Here is a 17,769-nt window from a genome sequence, read left to right as displayed (position 1 = left end):
CAAGGGATAGGGCTGGGTGAGCCAGAGCTGCTTGTTGCTGCCACGAGAGCTGGGCCTGGTGGCAGTCTGGACCTGACTCACTAGGCACTGCAATCCACCCCAGTGCCCAGTGGATCAGGTCCCTTGGATGTTGCCAGGGGGCACAGGGCCTGTCGGTAGCGTCAGCTCTGCAAGGCGCAGGGTGAAATCCACCCCAGCATCTAGCCGAGTGGGGTTGTCGGGTGCTGCTGACTTGCATCTAGTAACTAACTATTCAGAAGAAAGCTGTACTGAGTTCTGTGGGTCTTACTCCTAGGTGTGGGACTATAGTGTTTTATCTAGGCAGACAGGGCTCCTCTGGATGACAAGATCTTTTAGTATCAGGTCAGGGAGGACAACTTGCTTTTTAAAATTCTCCCATATATGCAGAACTCCTTGTGAGCCTTTTGGACTGTATCTGTAGGTTTCCCCCCTCTGTGTAAAATAAATGGGGTCAATTGAGTGGTGTTTACTTTTTATAATACATGGAAGATAGATCTCCCTTAGGAGGTTCTGGATGCTGCTTCCTTGGAGGTTTCTAAGAAGAGGTTGGATGGCCATCTGTCTTGGATGCTTTAGCTGCATTGCAGGGGGGTGCACTAGAAAGATGACCCTTGCAGCTCTATGAGTCTATATTTTTCTGCTTCAACAATATTTCAGTATGTTTCTATCATTTTATGTAATTGTATTTTGCATAAATGATAAAACTTATGAATAAAACACGTTCCGTTTACAAACAAAACATTTAAATAGTTTCCTTTCTACTGGTATGACGGAGTGGGGGGCCACAGGAAGGAAACAAGGTTGGAAGGGGGCCAGGGTCGGAAAAAGGTTGGGAAACACTGATCTAGAGTATATTGTTATGAGTGGGGGGTGGGGTGGAAGATAGGACAAAGCGTGAGTTTAGAGTTGAGTTGCAGTGATGTGACGTAGAAGGAAAGTAGCAAGCTAGAGAGTCAGAGCAACATTTGAGAGCAATGTTTGATTTCGGTTTTAATCCAAGACTGCAGCTGTGGGAGAAACAAGACCCTTTTGGGGTGTTAACCCTTCCATCACAGGCACAGGTTGTATATATTTGTAAATAAACCATGTCATAAAGACACCCCACAGTCTCTGCTGTGCCTCATTCCTAAAGTAAAAACAAATACCTGTTAAGCACCTGGAACCCCTGGAATCTCACACTGTGCAGAGACTATGGTGGTGTGCAACAATATTATACAAATTAAGCAAACAAGCAAATAGCTACGAATACTACATAATTTATTTTGCTATCAAGATTCTAGATTTTTCAAGAATTTGGAATAGTGATTAGTACTATAGGAAGTACAATGGGGGAATGCAATAGGAGAGCTGTAGGAACAGAAGTCAATGTAAAAAAGGTAAAGGTAACCCTGACCGTTAGGTCCAATCGCTGACGACTCTGGAGAAACAGCTATACGGTATTTGAGGCACTGAGTACAGTATCTGTTTTCAGGAGCGATTTGGCACCTCTGGCTGAAAGACTTCAGCAGAACAGGGAGAGACGTCTACCTAAGACCCTAAAGAACTACACCCAGTCTAGTACCACATAGATCTTTGGTCTAATTGGAAATAAGGCAGCTGATGCTTTTTCTTTTTGCCTTTATGGGCTGTGTTCAGGCTAATATGTACTCAGTGAGCACACACAGTTTTAAAAAAAGTTATATGTAAGCAAACAGAACAGTACTTATGTCAAGACAGTGGCAATAACATAGCAGAGACTTGGGCCCAAAAATTTTAGCTTAACCCGAGGGCTTCCTTTCCTTCAATAATTTATCTCTGGATAGAATCTAAGAATGGGTAGGTATAGATGAAGGGCAATGATCTGTTCAAGACACCGAGGAACTAATTTCTCACCACTGGAATTCCCCCTTAGCCCTTTGAGTTTCTTGGATTTTACTAGTCACTTGCTGCTTGATTTGGATTTCTGCAGCCATAATGTGTTGAAGTGTACTAAAAAGAAAAGGACAGCAAACATGACTGTCCACATGCCATATACTGTGATGCAGTTATACATATGAATGGAATTTACAAAAACCTGGATAAAAAGGGGTGCTTAGCAAGTGTATAGGAGAAAGCCATTGAATGGCCAACACTTATAAATGAAATTTGAAAATATCTTGGTCAGGGTCTTTTATGTTGCTGGTATTACACACACATACACTATATTTTTGCTATTGTGCTGTTGCTATGTAGTTTTACCCTGAGTTGGGCTGCAGTCCTATACACACATGCTTCAAAACTCATACCTGGTTACAAACATACTGAACTCAGTGGGGATAACCTCTGAATTGACACCTATAGATTGCACTGTTAAGCACTGATTTGCTGTTGTAGTACATTTGAAAACAGAATGACTAGGGCAAAAATATATGTCATTTACATAACGCAGGTGGGTGGTGACATGTCTGTATTTCCCCAGGTATATGCTTTATATTAAATTGTGTAAACCTGCTGGCTGTTGTTTGGATCCATGCAAAATAAACCCATTATGATTTCCTTCACATTAACTTACCCGGTAGTAGTCAAGCACATTTCTAATGTGTTTCTGGCCACCTGCAGTCATTGCCAGCTGTGCAAACCAAATTGTAACAAACTTGCAAAGGCAGCTGCAGTGCAAGGCACTTTTAAGACCAGGGGTTTATTTATTTTTATCTGTGGAGAATGTTAATAGATCTGCTTACCAATTTTGTGTGCTGAATAAGTAATAAAAGAAGAAAGAAATTGTTGGAGAGTAAATTAAAAATGTAGCTTTCTGTACTAAATAGTTACCTTTCTTCTTTGGCAAATCCTGTGCAAATGAGATAGTTTAGCAGATGTAATTATTTTGGAATCATTGAGTGTGTCTGCTTCTTGAAGGGAAATTGTTCCCATCATTGCCTGTTCTAGATGTTCAAATGACATGAGCTGAATCTCTTGCAATCATGAAATTGTGTGAAAGTAATGAGGGGATTGGAGAGGTGGGAAGAAGTGACTAGCAATTTGCTTTTCAATGGAACTGAGCAGAGCAGGAGTATGAATGTCCTAATCATGCATTGCATTATTGGATTTGAAGGCTTTTATTGTATAATATATTGTTATATAACTCTAGCAGCAGTCCTAAAGTTTGGTCGGATAGAAAAATGGACTTCCCTCTTTCTTCATTGATTTTAAGGGAAGCTCAACAGAAGTTGGTACCTTTTCCTTGCCATCTTGAAGTGAATTAGAGAAAACAAGTGAGACCTACAACAATAAAAGAAATTTTGTGGTGCAGTCTGTACAGAGCTTGGAAAATCTTAGTCATTTGGTCCATCTTATGTAATGATAACACCAGTGTGGTGTTAGCCAGCCTATCATTCCTTCTTTCAAAATACTTCATTCCATCTCACCAAAGATACTCAACATTCTGTAGCCACTGAGCATGCTCAGTCATGTCTGTACTATTTGGGGATGATTTCCAACCCCACTTAGATTTTCATTCTTAAATATTTTCTTCTTCTGCAAACTTTGGCTTTCCCCTGGGCACACTGATACATTCCTCTTTTTTTCCCTTCAGGAGCCCCATTTTGATTTCATAGAAGTCATAGCCCCTGAGTTTGCTATTAGTGTAGATGCTTCTCTCCCCTCCTGTAGAATAATAATTTAGGCACTTTTATAATACTGATATGAGCAATATGCTTCAACATCATAGTAGTGCTCTGCATCTATAATTGCCAGGTCCCTAGCATTCCATCCCAACAAAATGCAAGTGGGACTATGCAGATCTGATCTGATTGGTATGGAATATCTTTTAGGACAGGAGGGTGGCGCTGTGGGTTAAACCACAGAGCCTAGGACTTGCCAATCAGAAGGTCGGCGATTTGAATCCCCGCGACGGGGGTGAGCTCCCGTTGCTCGGTCCCTGCTCCTGCCAACCTAGCAGTTCGAAAGCACGTCAAAGTGCGAGTAGATAAATAGGTACTGCTCTGGCGGGAAGGTAAACGGCGTTTCCATGCGCTGCTCTGGTTCGCCAGAAGCGGCTTAGTCATGCTGGCCACATGACCCAGAAGCTGTACGCCGGTTCCCTCGGCCAATAAAGCGAGATGAGTGCCGCAACCCCAGAGTCAGTCACGACTGGACCTAATGGTCAGGGGCCCCTTTACCTTTTATCTTTTAGGACAGCGGACCATCCCCTGACGATTCAAATGCACACTTTATTTATGACATATAAGTTAATAGCTGCCAATTGTTCTTACGCAGAAAAGCAAAGTGCTGCATTGGACAATAGCAATGGGTCTGAAACCTGCCCACCACACCTGATACCGAATGGCCTGAACACTTAAGCAGGGAAGTTGCCTGAGAAGTTTCAGTGCAAATTGGTACGGAGTTCACATATTGCTCCTTCAAATACATACACTATACACTATAAATACACGCACCATATATTGCTCTCTGCAAGTATGTACACTATGAACACCCATCCTGTTGCAGCACCAGAAAAAAAATTGGGAGGCACAGAAGGGGCAAAGTACATTTCTAGGTGCAGAAGTTGTGTCCCACATGTTAAGAGCTCGGAAATAAAAGAATATATCAGTAATGAGTCCAGCAATGGGTTGGCAGGGTGTGTGTGAGCTCCTTGTTTGGGGAAGTGTTTGCCTCCCTCTGGTGCCACCAACAACTCTTATCTGTACTTTACCTGGCATAATTTTGCTAGTAACTGTTAGTATTTGAGGGGTGGGATGGAGAAAGAATTTTGCTAATGGTTAATAGTTCAAAAATAATCTCTGCATGACAAAGGAGGGTTTTGTCCCACTAATCTGCTAAACATATGGATAACAATTGGCTTAACTACCTGAAGCCATTTCCTGCTACAGCCAGCCTCCCCTGTTTCAATCTTGTGTCCAAATTCTCTTTCTGCCCCACTAATGATATATAATTTCTGCGGTCGTAAATGCCTGATTTCAGCTATCCAGCCAAAAACCACCACCGCTAGTTTCTTGAAATAATAGGTGTGCTTGATGAATGACAATGCAGAAAGGAGACAGCAGTCATGACCCAGTAGTCAATGAGGCTATAAACCTATAGCACTTTGCTGCCATATCCTTGTCAAAGGCTCTCAGGAAGTACACTGACTTCCCCTCCTGTACATACTGTGATAATTAAGCTAAGTGTGGGATGTAGCTTTTTGCAGGCGTTCGTGGTGCTGCTTCTAAGCACAATGAACCACTTTGATCTGAAAGTCTGCACAACGACCTGGAGCATAATTCTATACGAAACTTGCCTCTCGCGGTAATCTTGCAGCCTTTGCATATGGCTTGTGGTGAAAGAGCATTCAGGGCTTGGCAGCAGTGACATAAAACGAATAGCAATTGCTGAAGTTGCTTCAGGGAGCTCCAACCTGGGTGCCTGTTTCTCTGTATCCCGGGGCTAAATCAAGTAAATCCTTCACTGTGCGGATATTGTGAACAGGCTTTGACATAAAACAGTGGCTTTATGACATTGGGCAGAAGACTGATGATCTGCATTGTAAAGTGTTTTTCCAATTGTATCTGCATGTACCAGATGTACCAACATGATTTTCATATATGGCGATGTGCAGAGGTGCACATTGCTTTCCCTCGTACAGATAGCCCATGCCTTTAATATTCCATATGCTTTCTTGTTAATGTTCTTTACTGAGACTCTCTGTGTCCTGGGAATACCCAATTTAGGGACAGTTTTAGGCCACGTGGTTACATGTCTTGTCTTTTCTATGATTAGTGCAAAGGAAATTATATTTTCTTAGGGAATTGCCTAGGAGAATATTCCAAAAACATTTCTAGACAAATTGTCTTCATGTACTACACCCAGCTACCAAAAGTGGTTTTGCCAAGGGCTACCCACTGTGGGATTGGAACAAGGCCTAGACTAGAGGCAGAAGCCTCCACCTCGTGGCCAACTTGGAAGGCATGATAAGGGATCAGTGCCCAGATTCTTATGATGGTTATGGAATCTTCATGGCCCTTATTGACTGAGAGCCCCTAATAGCATTCTCTCTGTGAGCAGAACTAGCTAGCACGCTGGAAAATAAATCCTGCGACAATTTGGTTGCCCTCTCTAGCCCTATCCTCCCTTGTTTATTCCTCACCATACCACTGGACTGCCTCATCATCATTGTGTGGATCCCACTGAGACCACCCCAACTGCCAACTGCTGAATCTTTGGGGAGTTCTTGGTTGTTGGCCCAGCTTCTGAAAGGTTCCTTCTTTGATACTTGTGTGGCATCAGAACAAAGTCACCAACAACCCTATAAAAGTAATTTCCAGGTAGGGAAATTAAGTGGACATATGTGTACTGGGGAGTCCATTGGCTGTGGCCCCATGAACATGCCCACTGCATGTACTAGCATGCAATTTCATACCATACTGCTGCATACAGAATTGTAAATTATCCCTAAGTTGTAACAGAAGACACAGGTTTCTACTAAGGATAGCGGGAATTTTTATTTATTTTTTACTGCATCATCTTTACCCCTGTGCAAAGCATTACATCCTTTCAATTACAGATTTATTTATTTTTTAAAAGCAGAATTATCCACTCAAGAATATTTTAACATGAATCAAATAGACTCACCATAGTACTGGTTTTCTAGTTCCCACTGAGATTAGGTTTAGAGATCTAAGCTCACAGTGAAGGTTTCTTTATTTATCACTTGTGAGCTGTGACTCTCTGAAAGAGAAATGGTGTTTCTGTATAATTGCTATTTGGTGTGGCAAAAGGTTCATTTTTCATTCTCCAATTCAGACTCTCATCAGTTCAATATATGTCTGAGCAGATTTATTTTCCAACAAAATTTCACAAAAATAGAAGATTGGTTAAGCCTGCACCTGAATCACTATAAAAGCAGTTTATTGCCTAGTAGGTGCTTTTGAAAAGGAGCTGCCTAATGCATTTATCTGTTCACCAGTATCTGCACTGGAGAGAGAAGTCTTTTCTTTCAGTGGTCCTAGTTTATTTATCACTGAAACAGATAGTACACTTCAGTTTTTGAAGACATAGATGGATCTTTATTTACTACATCAAAAGAGAACTGTAGGACTTCATTGTCATCCACTGCGATGTAGCAAAGCTTCTGCTGTTCCTTAATTTCAGTGTTCTGTAATAGACCAACTTCAAAAGCCAGCCTGTCTTGCCATTCACAATGTAAGTTGACACTGAAAGAAGCCATATTGAAAAGGGAGGGGCAACATCTTTTGCCTCCCAATAGTATCTTTGGGACAGGTATTTTAGGAGAACATGGCAGCCTACCGGGCCATTTGTAGAAGGCGTTCTATACCACTGGAAATGCCAGGAAAAGTGGTTAAACCCAAGGAAGGGAGATATTGCTGCTTTTACCATCCTCACACTACTATTAACTTTTTTCCTACCACCCTAACACAGCTTTCCACCCCCCACGTGTATAATCAATTTTTATTAAAAGTTTTCCACATAAGATACAATAAAAATCACACTAATCTAAAAAAGAAAAATAGAAAAAAGACGAAGAAAGAAAGACAATAAAGAAAGAAAGAGGAAAACGAAATTGCAAAATCCTGTATCAAAATGAAGTCTTAACGCTTATTCCACACTCTTTCAGTCCCAGCATCCACATCCCATTTGCTGGGTAGGTTTCCAATGATAATTAAAGCTTTGGATTAGCATGACACAAAACAGACAACAGCTGGTAATTTTACAGTACAAGGCCTAGAACTCTACAGAGATTTTCTGCCAGAGCTAGACTAGGGCTGTAGGGGTGGCTGTGTCTTACTCTAGGGTCCTAAGCTTACACCTGCAGTGCAATAGGCAGAAGCTGTTCCACAAGGCAAAGGCAAAGACAAACTCCTATTACTCTATCAAACCTGGCCAAATCAAGATGACACACACCTTCTGTTTCTAAAGAAGGGCCCGAGGGCAGAGCACACACAGTCTGAGATGGCTCACAAAGCTAGGTCCAAGCCCCAGATCAGTTCAAGCACTGCCTCACCGGTACTTCTCAACTTTGAGATGCTCTTTTGGGAAAGACGAGGAGAAAATTCTATTTACTTTTTGTGTCTTTGGATGCAACCAGTTTTGTGCAGTATATTATGTTGAGATGTTTGTACCTAGTGCTAGAGTTTGTCTGGAAGGGTGGTTTTGGATGCTTCTATTGAGTGTAGAATCTTAATGATGGCCATATCACATATGTCCAATATCTTGTACATGTGTCATTTCCAGAATAGAAACTGTGTCTTACAATGTAAACTGTGAGATACATGTGTCATTTTGCAGTGGGAAGCCCTGACTGGTGGAGGTCTCCTATGGTGTGAAGCTGTGATGAAACACTTATGTGTGTTGGTGGATCAGGACATATGTTGTTTCCATTATGGAAATTAATGCTTGTGTTGGAATTTTGTTATATGTGAGGTGGCCCAGAGATAGCAGTGTAAACTATGTAGGATCATTGGCAATGAACATGGAGATGCCCGTGTTGTTTCTGGAAACGGGTAGCTGTATCTCCATTGTGCTTGACTTCTTGGTCCGTTTTTGCATTGTGATACTGGAATACAGGGGCAGAAAACTTTTTTCAGCCTGAGGGCCACATTTCCTTCTGAGCAACTATCTGAAGGCAGAGTGGTAGTAGTAGTAGATTCTGTATTTTGCACTTCAATTTTTCAAGTTTGGAATCTTGGTATTATTACACATGCTTCTTCCTTTTAACCGAATTTGAAGAATTTAGTAACATGGTTTTTCCTTAAGCAAGCCCTTGGAGCTGGTAATATGGGATCTGGTTAAAAGTAGAATCACAGCACAGACAGTGTGTGTGAAAATAGAAGATGGGGAAACATCAAAAGAGAAAAGATGACCTTTTCGCATAATTTGGAAGGAGAAGGGAGGACAGATTAAAGAGAGCTTTATAGGGGAGAACATTCTGCCAACATTTAAAAAAAAAGTGGGTGGGAGGTTAGAGTGTGAGAATAATAATTATTTTAATCCTTAGGTTGGTTTAAGAAAGCAGCATAGTTTGCTCTATATTCTGACACAACAGAGAGCCAGTGATTACATGTTCTCGTATCACAACATCACGTACAGTATTGAATGTTGATGATGATATCTGTTTCAAAGGGGTTTCCCCCTCATAAGTGCTCCAAAATATTTCATATATATACTACCTTAGTAGCTATTAACAATACAGCCCTGTAAAGCAGACCAGTATTCAGACTTGGGGCTCTCTAAGATGACCTAAGGGACTCTAAGGGACGCGGGTGGCACTGTGGGTAAAACCTCAGTGCCTAGGACTTGCCGATCGTATGGTCGGCGGTTTGAATCCCCGTGGCGGGGTGAGCTCCCGCCGTTCAGACCCAGCTCCTGCCCACGTAGCAGTTCGAAAGCACTCTTAAGTGCAAGTAGATAAATAGGTACCGCTTTATAGCGGGAAGGTAAACGGCGTTTCCGTGTGCTGCGCTGGTGCTGGCTCACCAGAGCAGCTTCGTAACGCTGGCCACGTGACCCAGAAGTGTCTCCGGACAGCGCTGGCCCCCGGCCTCTTAAGCGAGATGGGCACGCAACCCCAGAGTCGGACACGACTGGCCCTGTCGGGCAGGGGTACCTTTACCTTTACCTTTTAAGATGACCTAGTGAGTTAATGACTGAGGTGAGATTTGAAGTGTTCCTGCTCTTAACTCCTACATCACACCATATTTCATTTAGTGAAGCTTACTCTTGTGTGAAAGATCATTAGGCTTAAAGCCAAGGGCAAGAATATTAAGCCGTAACATAATAATGTGAATACTGTACTGTGCTTGCATATTACGTTACACACAATATAGTCAATGACAAGAGTTTTAGATTTGGATGGGGAAAACACATATTTAGTTCCCCCCTTTCTTCTCTTTCCCTTGGCCATGAAGCTCATTCTGTGGGTTTGGGAAAGTCACTACCTACATCGCACTGTGAGGCCAAAAATACTACTCTGAATTCTTTGGAAGAAGGGCCGGATACAAATGTCATTAATCACTGAAAGGGATGTTAGGGAATGCTCCCGATATGGCATTGCGTTGAATTTAAAACAAAGATTTTTCTTGACGCAAGGGAACTGTGTGGGCTTCCTCTGGTGCCCTGATGTACTGTTTGCACTGCCTTCTGTCAGCGTTGCATTGCTTTCCCACTCTAGGATGATGACACAATGCATTTATATCCTCCTGCCACTCGCCCGGCTTTCTTTGCAGCTGCTCTTAGTGGCATAGTCTCCTTTCATGCCGGCATAGCTGCTTGCTCTCGTCACACCCACACTGCTACTTTGCTGTAAGATGCTAGCCTGGGGGATGCTGCAGACATGCAAGGGATTGGCTCATGTCCTTGCATCAGCCTCGCAATGCAGCAGACTGCATTCACTCCCTCCACCCCTCCAACACAGGCTGCCACAGACATGCTGTTGGCATTCCTTGTTTTGCAGTGGTAGCTGTCAAGTGTCTGTATGCTATGTGAAAATAATAAGCAAAAGAAACACAAATGTTCTATACAGGGGCAGTGTGGTGATGGGGAGGGGGGAATTCATCCACTGTGCCCGCTGTGGGGAGGAAGAGACAAATTCTAACAATTTTAGAAGCCCAAGGAAATGATTTTTTTTTTGCATAATAACAATAATAGTAAAGTGTTTCGGCTTATGAAGAAATAATGTAATTGTTAATTTCTTCTGATAATTGTTGTTTGCGTGGACTTCCCTTCAACTCTATGGGGTCATGTCACAGAATGAAAACAAGGCTGAGATCAATGTCCTTCCTTAACACTATCACTCTGTGAAATAAATTTTGTTTCTGTGTGCTGTCATCTCCCTGGAAACCTACAATGGGTAGGTGGCAGTGGGGGGGGGGAGCCACACTCTGGTAGCTACGTATGAGATGAGTAGAACTGGCACACCAGTCATTTAAGAAAGAAAAAACAAGAACACCAGAATCGTGTGCACAAAATTTATCCATATTCTAGAGGCTGTATTGTATCCTGTGCTAAACTTACACAAAGTAGGTCCATTGAAATAGATGGACACGACTAACTTAAGTTCATTTATTTAGATGGGTACAATCTGAATAGAACTTAGTTGGATACAACCCTGGATGTTTCAACTTGAACAGAGTATGCACATTTAGTTAGTGCTTATAAGTTTATGCCACTTGTCCATTATAAAAATACAGAAAGTGGCTAACAATAGAATTTGCAAGTGAAAATAACCAATCCATATAAGACAATAAGGAATAATATAATAAAACTTTATAAAAATCACTTGCGAACACACACACACACACACACACACACACACACACACACACACACTCTTTTGGCTTGTTTGGCATAATTAATTCTGGTTCTGTGCCAGAGCTCCATGTGGTGTCCAGTGCTGTGTGTTCTGCACAGCCTTTTTTTTTTTTTTTTGGAAATCATTTCCAGTCTTTATCAATATATTTCTAAGCTTATTGGTTCAGTGTTGCAGTAGAAGAGCTTGCATTATGAAGATGTTTCTCTCATAGCTTTGCTCAGATGCAGTCAGAGGTGGAGACCCAGGGGCAAGGAGGTGGTTCAGCAGGCAGCTCCGTCTGCACCAGCCTGACAGGTTGTTCAGATGGAAGAGCCAGATCAGACATGGAAGCTTTATAGGATCCAAGAGGGCACTCTATTGGCTCCGTGTGTCATCTGATCCTTCTTGGGCTAGTAGTGGCAGGGCCAGCCTCCAGCCGCGTGAAGTGGTGCTGCAGCACCAGCAGAGATCAGGTGAGCTGCTTCCTCCATACTACCTGCAAGCTGCTAAAGTGACAGAGGAAATAACATGCCTGGAACAGGTTTGAGAAACCTGGGGACATCTTGTTGCTGAACTCCAACTCCCATTTTCCATGGCCATTGGCCAGGTTGGCTGGAGCTGATGGGAGCTGAAGTCCAACAACATCTGGAGGGACACAGGTTCCCCATCCACAGCTGAAACTCTTGAACATGTCCTCTGTTTAGGACCCCAGCACCTCAAAGATGCCCCTGAAATAACAGTCCTAACATAATTGCTGCACTGAGCAGAGCTCAGCTCAGATACTGAACAAAATAGTAGCTGCTGTTATTACTATTGCTTGTTATGTACTCAACACAGTTTTTCGTCGTTTTCTCCTCTCAGTGTTTGGTTGTTTATTTGACTGTTGGACTGTTTTCTGGATGTATAAATGGAATACTATAACACCCCAAAGACTCAATTGGGAAGACAACATTTCCCGACTGAGCCTTTGATCTTCTTCCCTATAGAATCATAGACTTGTAGAATTGGAAGGGACCATGAGCGCCATCTAGTCCAACCCCCCTGAACTGCAGGAATCTTTTGCCCAATACGGGGCTTGAACCCATAACCCTGCAATTAAGAGCCTCATGCTCTACTGACTGAGCTATTCCTTCTTTTTTCACACACACCCCTTACTTGGACAAGCCACATGCCTTAGAAACAATTCTATCCTGAGGGATCTTAAAACTATCCTCTTAGCCTCTTCATTCCCCCTCACACAATTGCATGGCAGGGTTGCGCCTGATATTTCCGACATTGCACACCTGTCAGGTGGCCATGTGCAGGAAGCGGGGTGCATAGAGGGCACCTGCTCTACGCAGATAAACTCTGCAACATGCTGCTGGAGCCTACATACAGAGAACAGGCTTGCAGACTTGTCTATTGCATTTCTATCCCACCGCTTTCTCCAAGGAGCTCAAGGGGGCATACAGGGTTCTTCCCCGTCCTCATTTATTCCCCACAACAACCCTGTGAGGTAGGTTAGGCTGAGAAGCATTGACCGTCCCAAGGCCACCCACCCAGGGAGTTTTCATGGCTGAATAGGGATTTGAACCCTGGTGTCTCAGCTCCTAGCTAGACACTGTAACCATTACATCAGACGGGCTGTAGATGGCTGGGTGGAGCTGGCAGTGGTGTGGGGAGGGACCCTATCCTCACCTTCATGCTATTTTTTGCCATGGGGTGGGGGTGGGGGGATGACTGAATTGGGTTCTTGGCATACATTGCTCAGTTGAAATCCCAACTGCGTTACTGAGGAAGGCAGGAGTCGAAACATTTAACTTGCTAAAGAGTGTTAAATCTATCTCTGTTTCATCATTCACTTATCAATATATGCCCATGGAGACTGTTTCTCAGCTGCTGTATAAAAAAAAATTGGTTTGGAAACTCAAGAGCATTTCTCATGTAGTCTGAGATACAACACAGGGGGCTTTCGGTCGGAGGATTAAAGTAAACATTCTCGAGGGTATGTGGAGTTCCTTAGGCACACGTAAAGTAGTTCTTTGGATCCTAGCCATAGGAACACTTGCGGATGTTTCCTCCTCGCCATGTAACAATAATATATTAGCATATTAAGATCGGTTATCCAGGGGTTTGCTTCTGATGCATGTAAACTTGCCAGATGTTCCTTGTTTCAAGGGGGTGTTCCAACTGCAATAATGGATGTTTCTTATTTACCACTGCTGCAGCTCTCCTGAACTTCATAGCACAGAGTGCCCTATTTTTGCAGTGTCTCTTTATTGTCATGGTGTGGTGGTAGGGGCGAGAGAGAGGTTTGGCAGGCTGGGATCTTGCGCTAAGCCTGAGAGGGAGGCACTGTTTGGCATCTAGAGCCTTATACGCAGTCCGATAAATGTAGAGAAGGCAGTGTCGTGTTGCGTTCAGATGCTGAGACCGTGTTGGTTTTTCTACTGTTCCACTGAGGGACATTATTGTTCGCCTTTCCTGTATTATTGATTTGAGTCTTCTGTAATAAGTCATGCATGGGGGGGGGGATCTATCGACTCAGAGCCTGCAAGAGTTCTAAAATGCTAGCAAGCAAGATGAATGGAAGGGGTGGTATTCGCCTCTCCCCGTCCCCGTGCTTCATTTACAAGCCAAATGCCATTATATGGGCATAAATTATGTCTAAAAATGATTTGCATTTAAAATTGAAATGGGTGGAGCAGTCACCGAGGAGCCTTTTGCTTTCTTTCTTGTGCATTGGCAAGGGTTGCTAACTATTAGATCAGCTCAGCCAGCCAGTCAGTATAAAATAAAGTTAATTGGACTTGCCGAAAATCAAATGGCCTCAGCCTTGCACTAATTCCTAAGTCTGTGATTTAATAATGACACTGGAGACGAAGGACTGGAAAGGTGCTGAATGACTGTCTAAACCAATCAGCAGAGCTGTAAATTACACTTCTGAGATTCCCAGTGGCAGATTGAGACGCGTGGTTGAAATCGCAAGGGGTGGATAAAGCCGTACATGGAAGCAATTTGTCAAGATTCCCGAGCTTACGTAAATTGGAATTTAAGCTTCATTTTTAATTCTCTCTCTTTCTCAGCATTTCAGCTGCCAAGAGGGACCGCACATTTGGGATCAGGAAGAAGAGCAGCCCCTGAGCGGAGGGGCTGGTTAAACGCTGAACTAGAAAAATAAAAACAAGTCAATTAGGGACTGAAGGTTTTTTTAAACAACGACAACAAACAACAACAGGCCAGTTTCAATGTAACATTTCATGCTTACATGATGACTCTTCAACATCATCTAATGAGCACATACGAGTGGTAGTTATTTTGGAACGGTAATCTGCATAACTTCCAAATGTCATTCATGAATGTGAAATGTTGCATCGAATGAGCTCATTTGAAACAAGATAACGCTGGTTATCATCAGATAATTTGCTCAGTGAAATAGCACCGAGTGTGCGAACAAGTCCACTGGTTGTTTCCTCCCTGCAAATAAGCTGCAAACTTTGTTGCTATGGAGCACCCCCTACTGGACAGCATGAAAGCAAGTACAGTACTGCGTCTTGACTTTCCATGCAAATCTGGCTTTCAGTCTGCTGGAAATTCGCTTTGATTTGGGGAACGCAAATTGGTAGGAACAACTTGTTTGTAAACTCTATTGCCTCCCTGTTAGGGGAGTGCAGCAGTGATCAGGGCAAATAATTGAATCGGGTGTCTGTCTCTGCCAGGCCTAACATCACTGTTCAATACAACAGTTTGCGCTCCTCTTAAATGTATGCTGCATTCTAAATGCTTCAGGATTGAATAACGGAGTATACTTTCACAAGTGACACCAAGGGTGTATTTTTGTTTCTGTTCTTGGGACTAGCCAGCGTTGGATGCTTGCTGTCAGTTGCCAGTCATCATAATTGGCCACAGGAAAACAACACTGTGGCCTTCACATACCGGAAGGTGGTTGATATTTCCAGACCCTTCAAGTGTTTCCAGGGACATCCCTGATTTAGACAAGCTGTCCCGGTTTCTGATTTGATCCTTGAATGTCCCTCTTTTCCTTAGGATGCCCCTGTTTTCATTGGAGAAATGTTGGAGGGTATGTAGTTATCCGACCCCCGAGCCGTCTGAAGGCAATCCTGTACAGTATAGGGAAGGTTTTTTAATGTTTTATTATGGTTTTATATATGCTGGAAGCCGCCCAGAGTGGTTGGGGCAATCCAGTAAGATGTGTGGGGGTACAAATAGTAAAATTATCATTATGTGATGGGAGGTCCCTATTTTCATCAGAGAAATGTTGGAGGGTATGTATTTCTAAGAACACAAAAACATGAACATTAGAACATGTTCAGCTTGGGTTTCCGTGACACCATATTCGAAATCTAGGACAGGGGTGGGCAGACTTCAGGCTTGAAGGATCTGCTTTAGTTTTCTCTCATTCATTACACACAAAAACACACACTCGGAGTCCATTACCTAGTGCCAGGTGCAAAATACATACAGTGGTACCTCGGGTTAAGTACTTAATTCGTTCCGGAGGTCCGTTCTTAACCTCAAACTGTTTTTAACCTGAAGCACCACTTTAGCTAATGGGGCCTCCCGCTGCTGCCGGAGCATGATTTCTGTTCTCATCCTGAAGCAAAGTTCTTAACCCAAGGTGCTATTTCTGGGTTAGTGGAGTCTGTAACCTGAAGCGTATGTAACCCAAGGTACCACTGTACACTACAGTGTACAGTGAAAATTAAAGAATCCTAAACCCAGGCTTTTGTTCTGAGTACCAGAACTGAATGGAGCTCACAGTCCTTACATGCAAAACCCCACTCCCAAGTTACCCCAGGATTTCTTTCTTTCAGCAATATTTGGTGGTGTCAAGTTATTTTGTTGCTGTTATTATTGAATGTTTGAATGTCAAAGCCCTTGCTGATCAAATCACTCAGAGATGTACTATAGATCTATCCTGATCCCTGCCCACTACTGATATAGGAAACTGACACTGGTATGAGCATCTCTTGGGAAAGGTGCCAAAGCTCTGATTATATTTACATAAATAAGGATTTGTATTGTTATGGTAGAAGCAAGATGCCCATCACTGTGCCTGCCAAAGGTTGTGTGTGTGGAAAAGTGTCTGTATATTTCAGAAACTCTCAGGGTGAACTTGGAGACACTACTGCAGTGGCAGCTAAACCTGCCCAGCTGCTCATGGTGACTGATTGCAGCATCTAGTTTTGCGCTCTCTCTCTCTCTCTCTCTCTCTCTCTCTCTCTCTCTCTCTCTCTCTCTCTCTCTCTCTCTCTGCTGTGACCCAGATTGCATGTTCATTTTGTCCCATAGAAATAAATGGGAACCATGGACAACTGAGCTATTCCCTTTCTGTATAGCTCCACGCTAGAGCCCAATGAAGCCTAGGGAGCTGGATTTTTTATGGGTGCTCAAGTTTCATGGTTCCCTTTGTATTACTGTAAAGTATGCAGTTCTTTGATATATATATATATATTCTCTTCCCCTCTCTTTCTGTATAGCTATGGTACAGAAGGTTACCTTGTCTCGAGACAAAACAGCCAGATGAATCTTTTCAGCCAAGCTCAGTTTCGATAATTAGTTATTACACTATGGAGCCCGACAGCAGGGACGACATCGACTTGAAAGAGGAAACCGCACAGGTGTGGTCTGAATCAGCTGAGCAGGAACAGAATACTGCTCAGGTGACTAGTGCTTATTGCATTTTCTAACTGCTGATGTTCACGCAGTCTGTGTATATGAATAGGGCATCCTTGCAGTAGTTCAACCTGCTTCTTAAAGGGATTTGTGTGTGTAGATTGTTATTGGATATATGTGAAGCTGTCTTGAGGGTTCGATTTTTGCATGATACAGAAATTTCCCTGGCTATAGATTTTATTCTATGAAGTTCTCCTAAGGTTTCAGATACACCAAATAAAATATGTTGGGGTTTTTTAAAAAGTTTTTTTTTTTAAAGTGGCTATAACACAAGAAAGAAAAGTGACATTATCATTTGTGTTCCAGCTTATTGGAAATATCACATTTCCCATAAATCTTATCAGTCTACATTACTTTTTAAAAGTTACGTTGTATTTCTTATACATATATAATGTAATACTGTACATACTTAGATAAGAGAGGAAATGGAGGGTTTGAGGATAGCACATTCTGTCCTTTATAACTTAATAGCTGTACTTCACAAAATAGTTGTTGATGACTGTTTTGTATTGGTAGGGCCATTGAAGATTAACAATTAGGCTCAAATTTCATTTGGTCCAGGTATCCTTAGGGTTGTCCCCATTTCCCTTGATACAGGATTTGTACCTTTAACAGCTGCATAACAGGTAGAAATCCAACAGGCCTAGTTTCTTTCCCTTCACCTACATGCCTGCAAGTATTATATGTATTGGATTTTTATGTACTATGAAGCTGATAGAGATGCACAACCTTTTAGGAAACAAGACAGCTGTAATTGACCTCAATGGTACTAAACAGATTTCGTTCAAATATCCCAGTTAAGCTGGATCTTG

General features: G+C 42.6%; 1 protein-coding gene across 4 annotated transcripts in view; it reads left to right on the top strand.

Annotated features, from left to right (window-relative positions):
* PRDM10 (PR/SET domain 10) overlaps positions 1–17,769 on the top strand; it is an 80,874-nt gene that overhangs the window by 4,820 nt on the left and 58,285 nt on the right. For 2 of the 4 annotated variants that reach the window (XM_081172469.1, XM_081172467.1), the window contains exon 2: positions 16,762–16,944. In XM_081172469.1, coding sequence (XP_081028595.1) covers positions 16,762–16,944 — 183 coding nt within the window. Of the gene's footprint in view, positions 1–14,211; positions 14,570–16,761; positions 16,945–17,769 lie in introns of those variants that run through there. The other 2 variants (XM_081172468.1, XM_081172466.1) reach the window with 2 other exon arrangements.

The sequence above is a fragment of the Podarcis bocagei genome, assembly GCF_964188305.1.
Source record: "Podarcis bocagei genome assembly, chromosome: 15".
NCBI classification, from domain to species: domain Eukaryota; kingdom Metazoa; phylum Chordata; class Lepidosauria; order Squamata; family Lacertidae; genus Podarcis; species Podarcis bocagei.
Note: the sequence above shows the minus strand (reverse complement) of the source record. Positions and strands in the feature narration are given on the sequence as shown.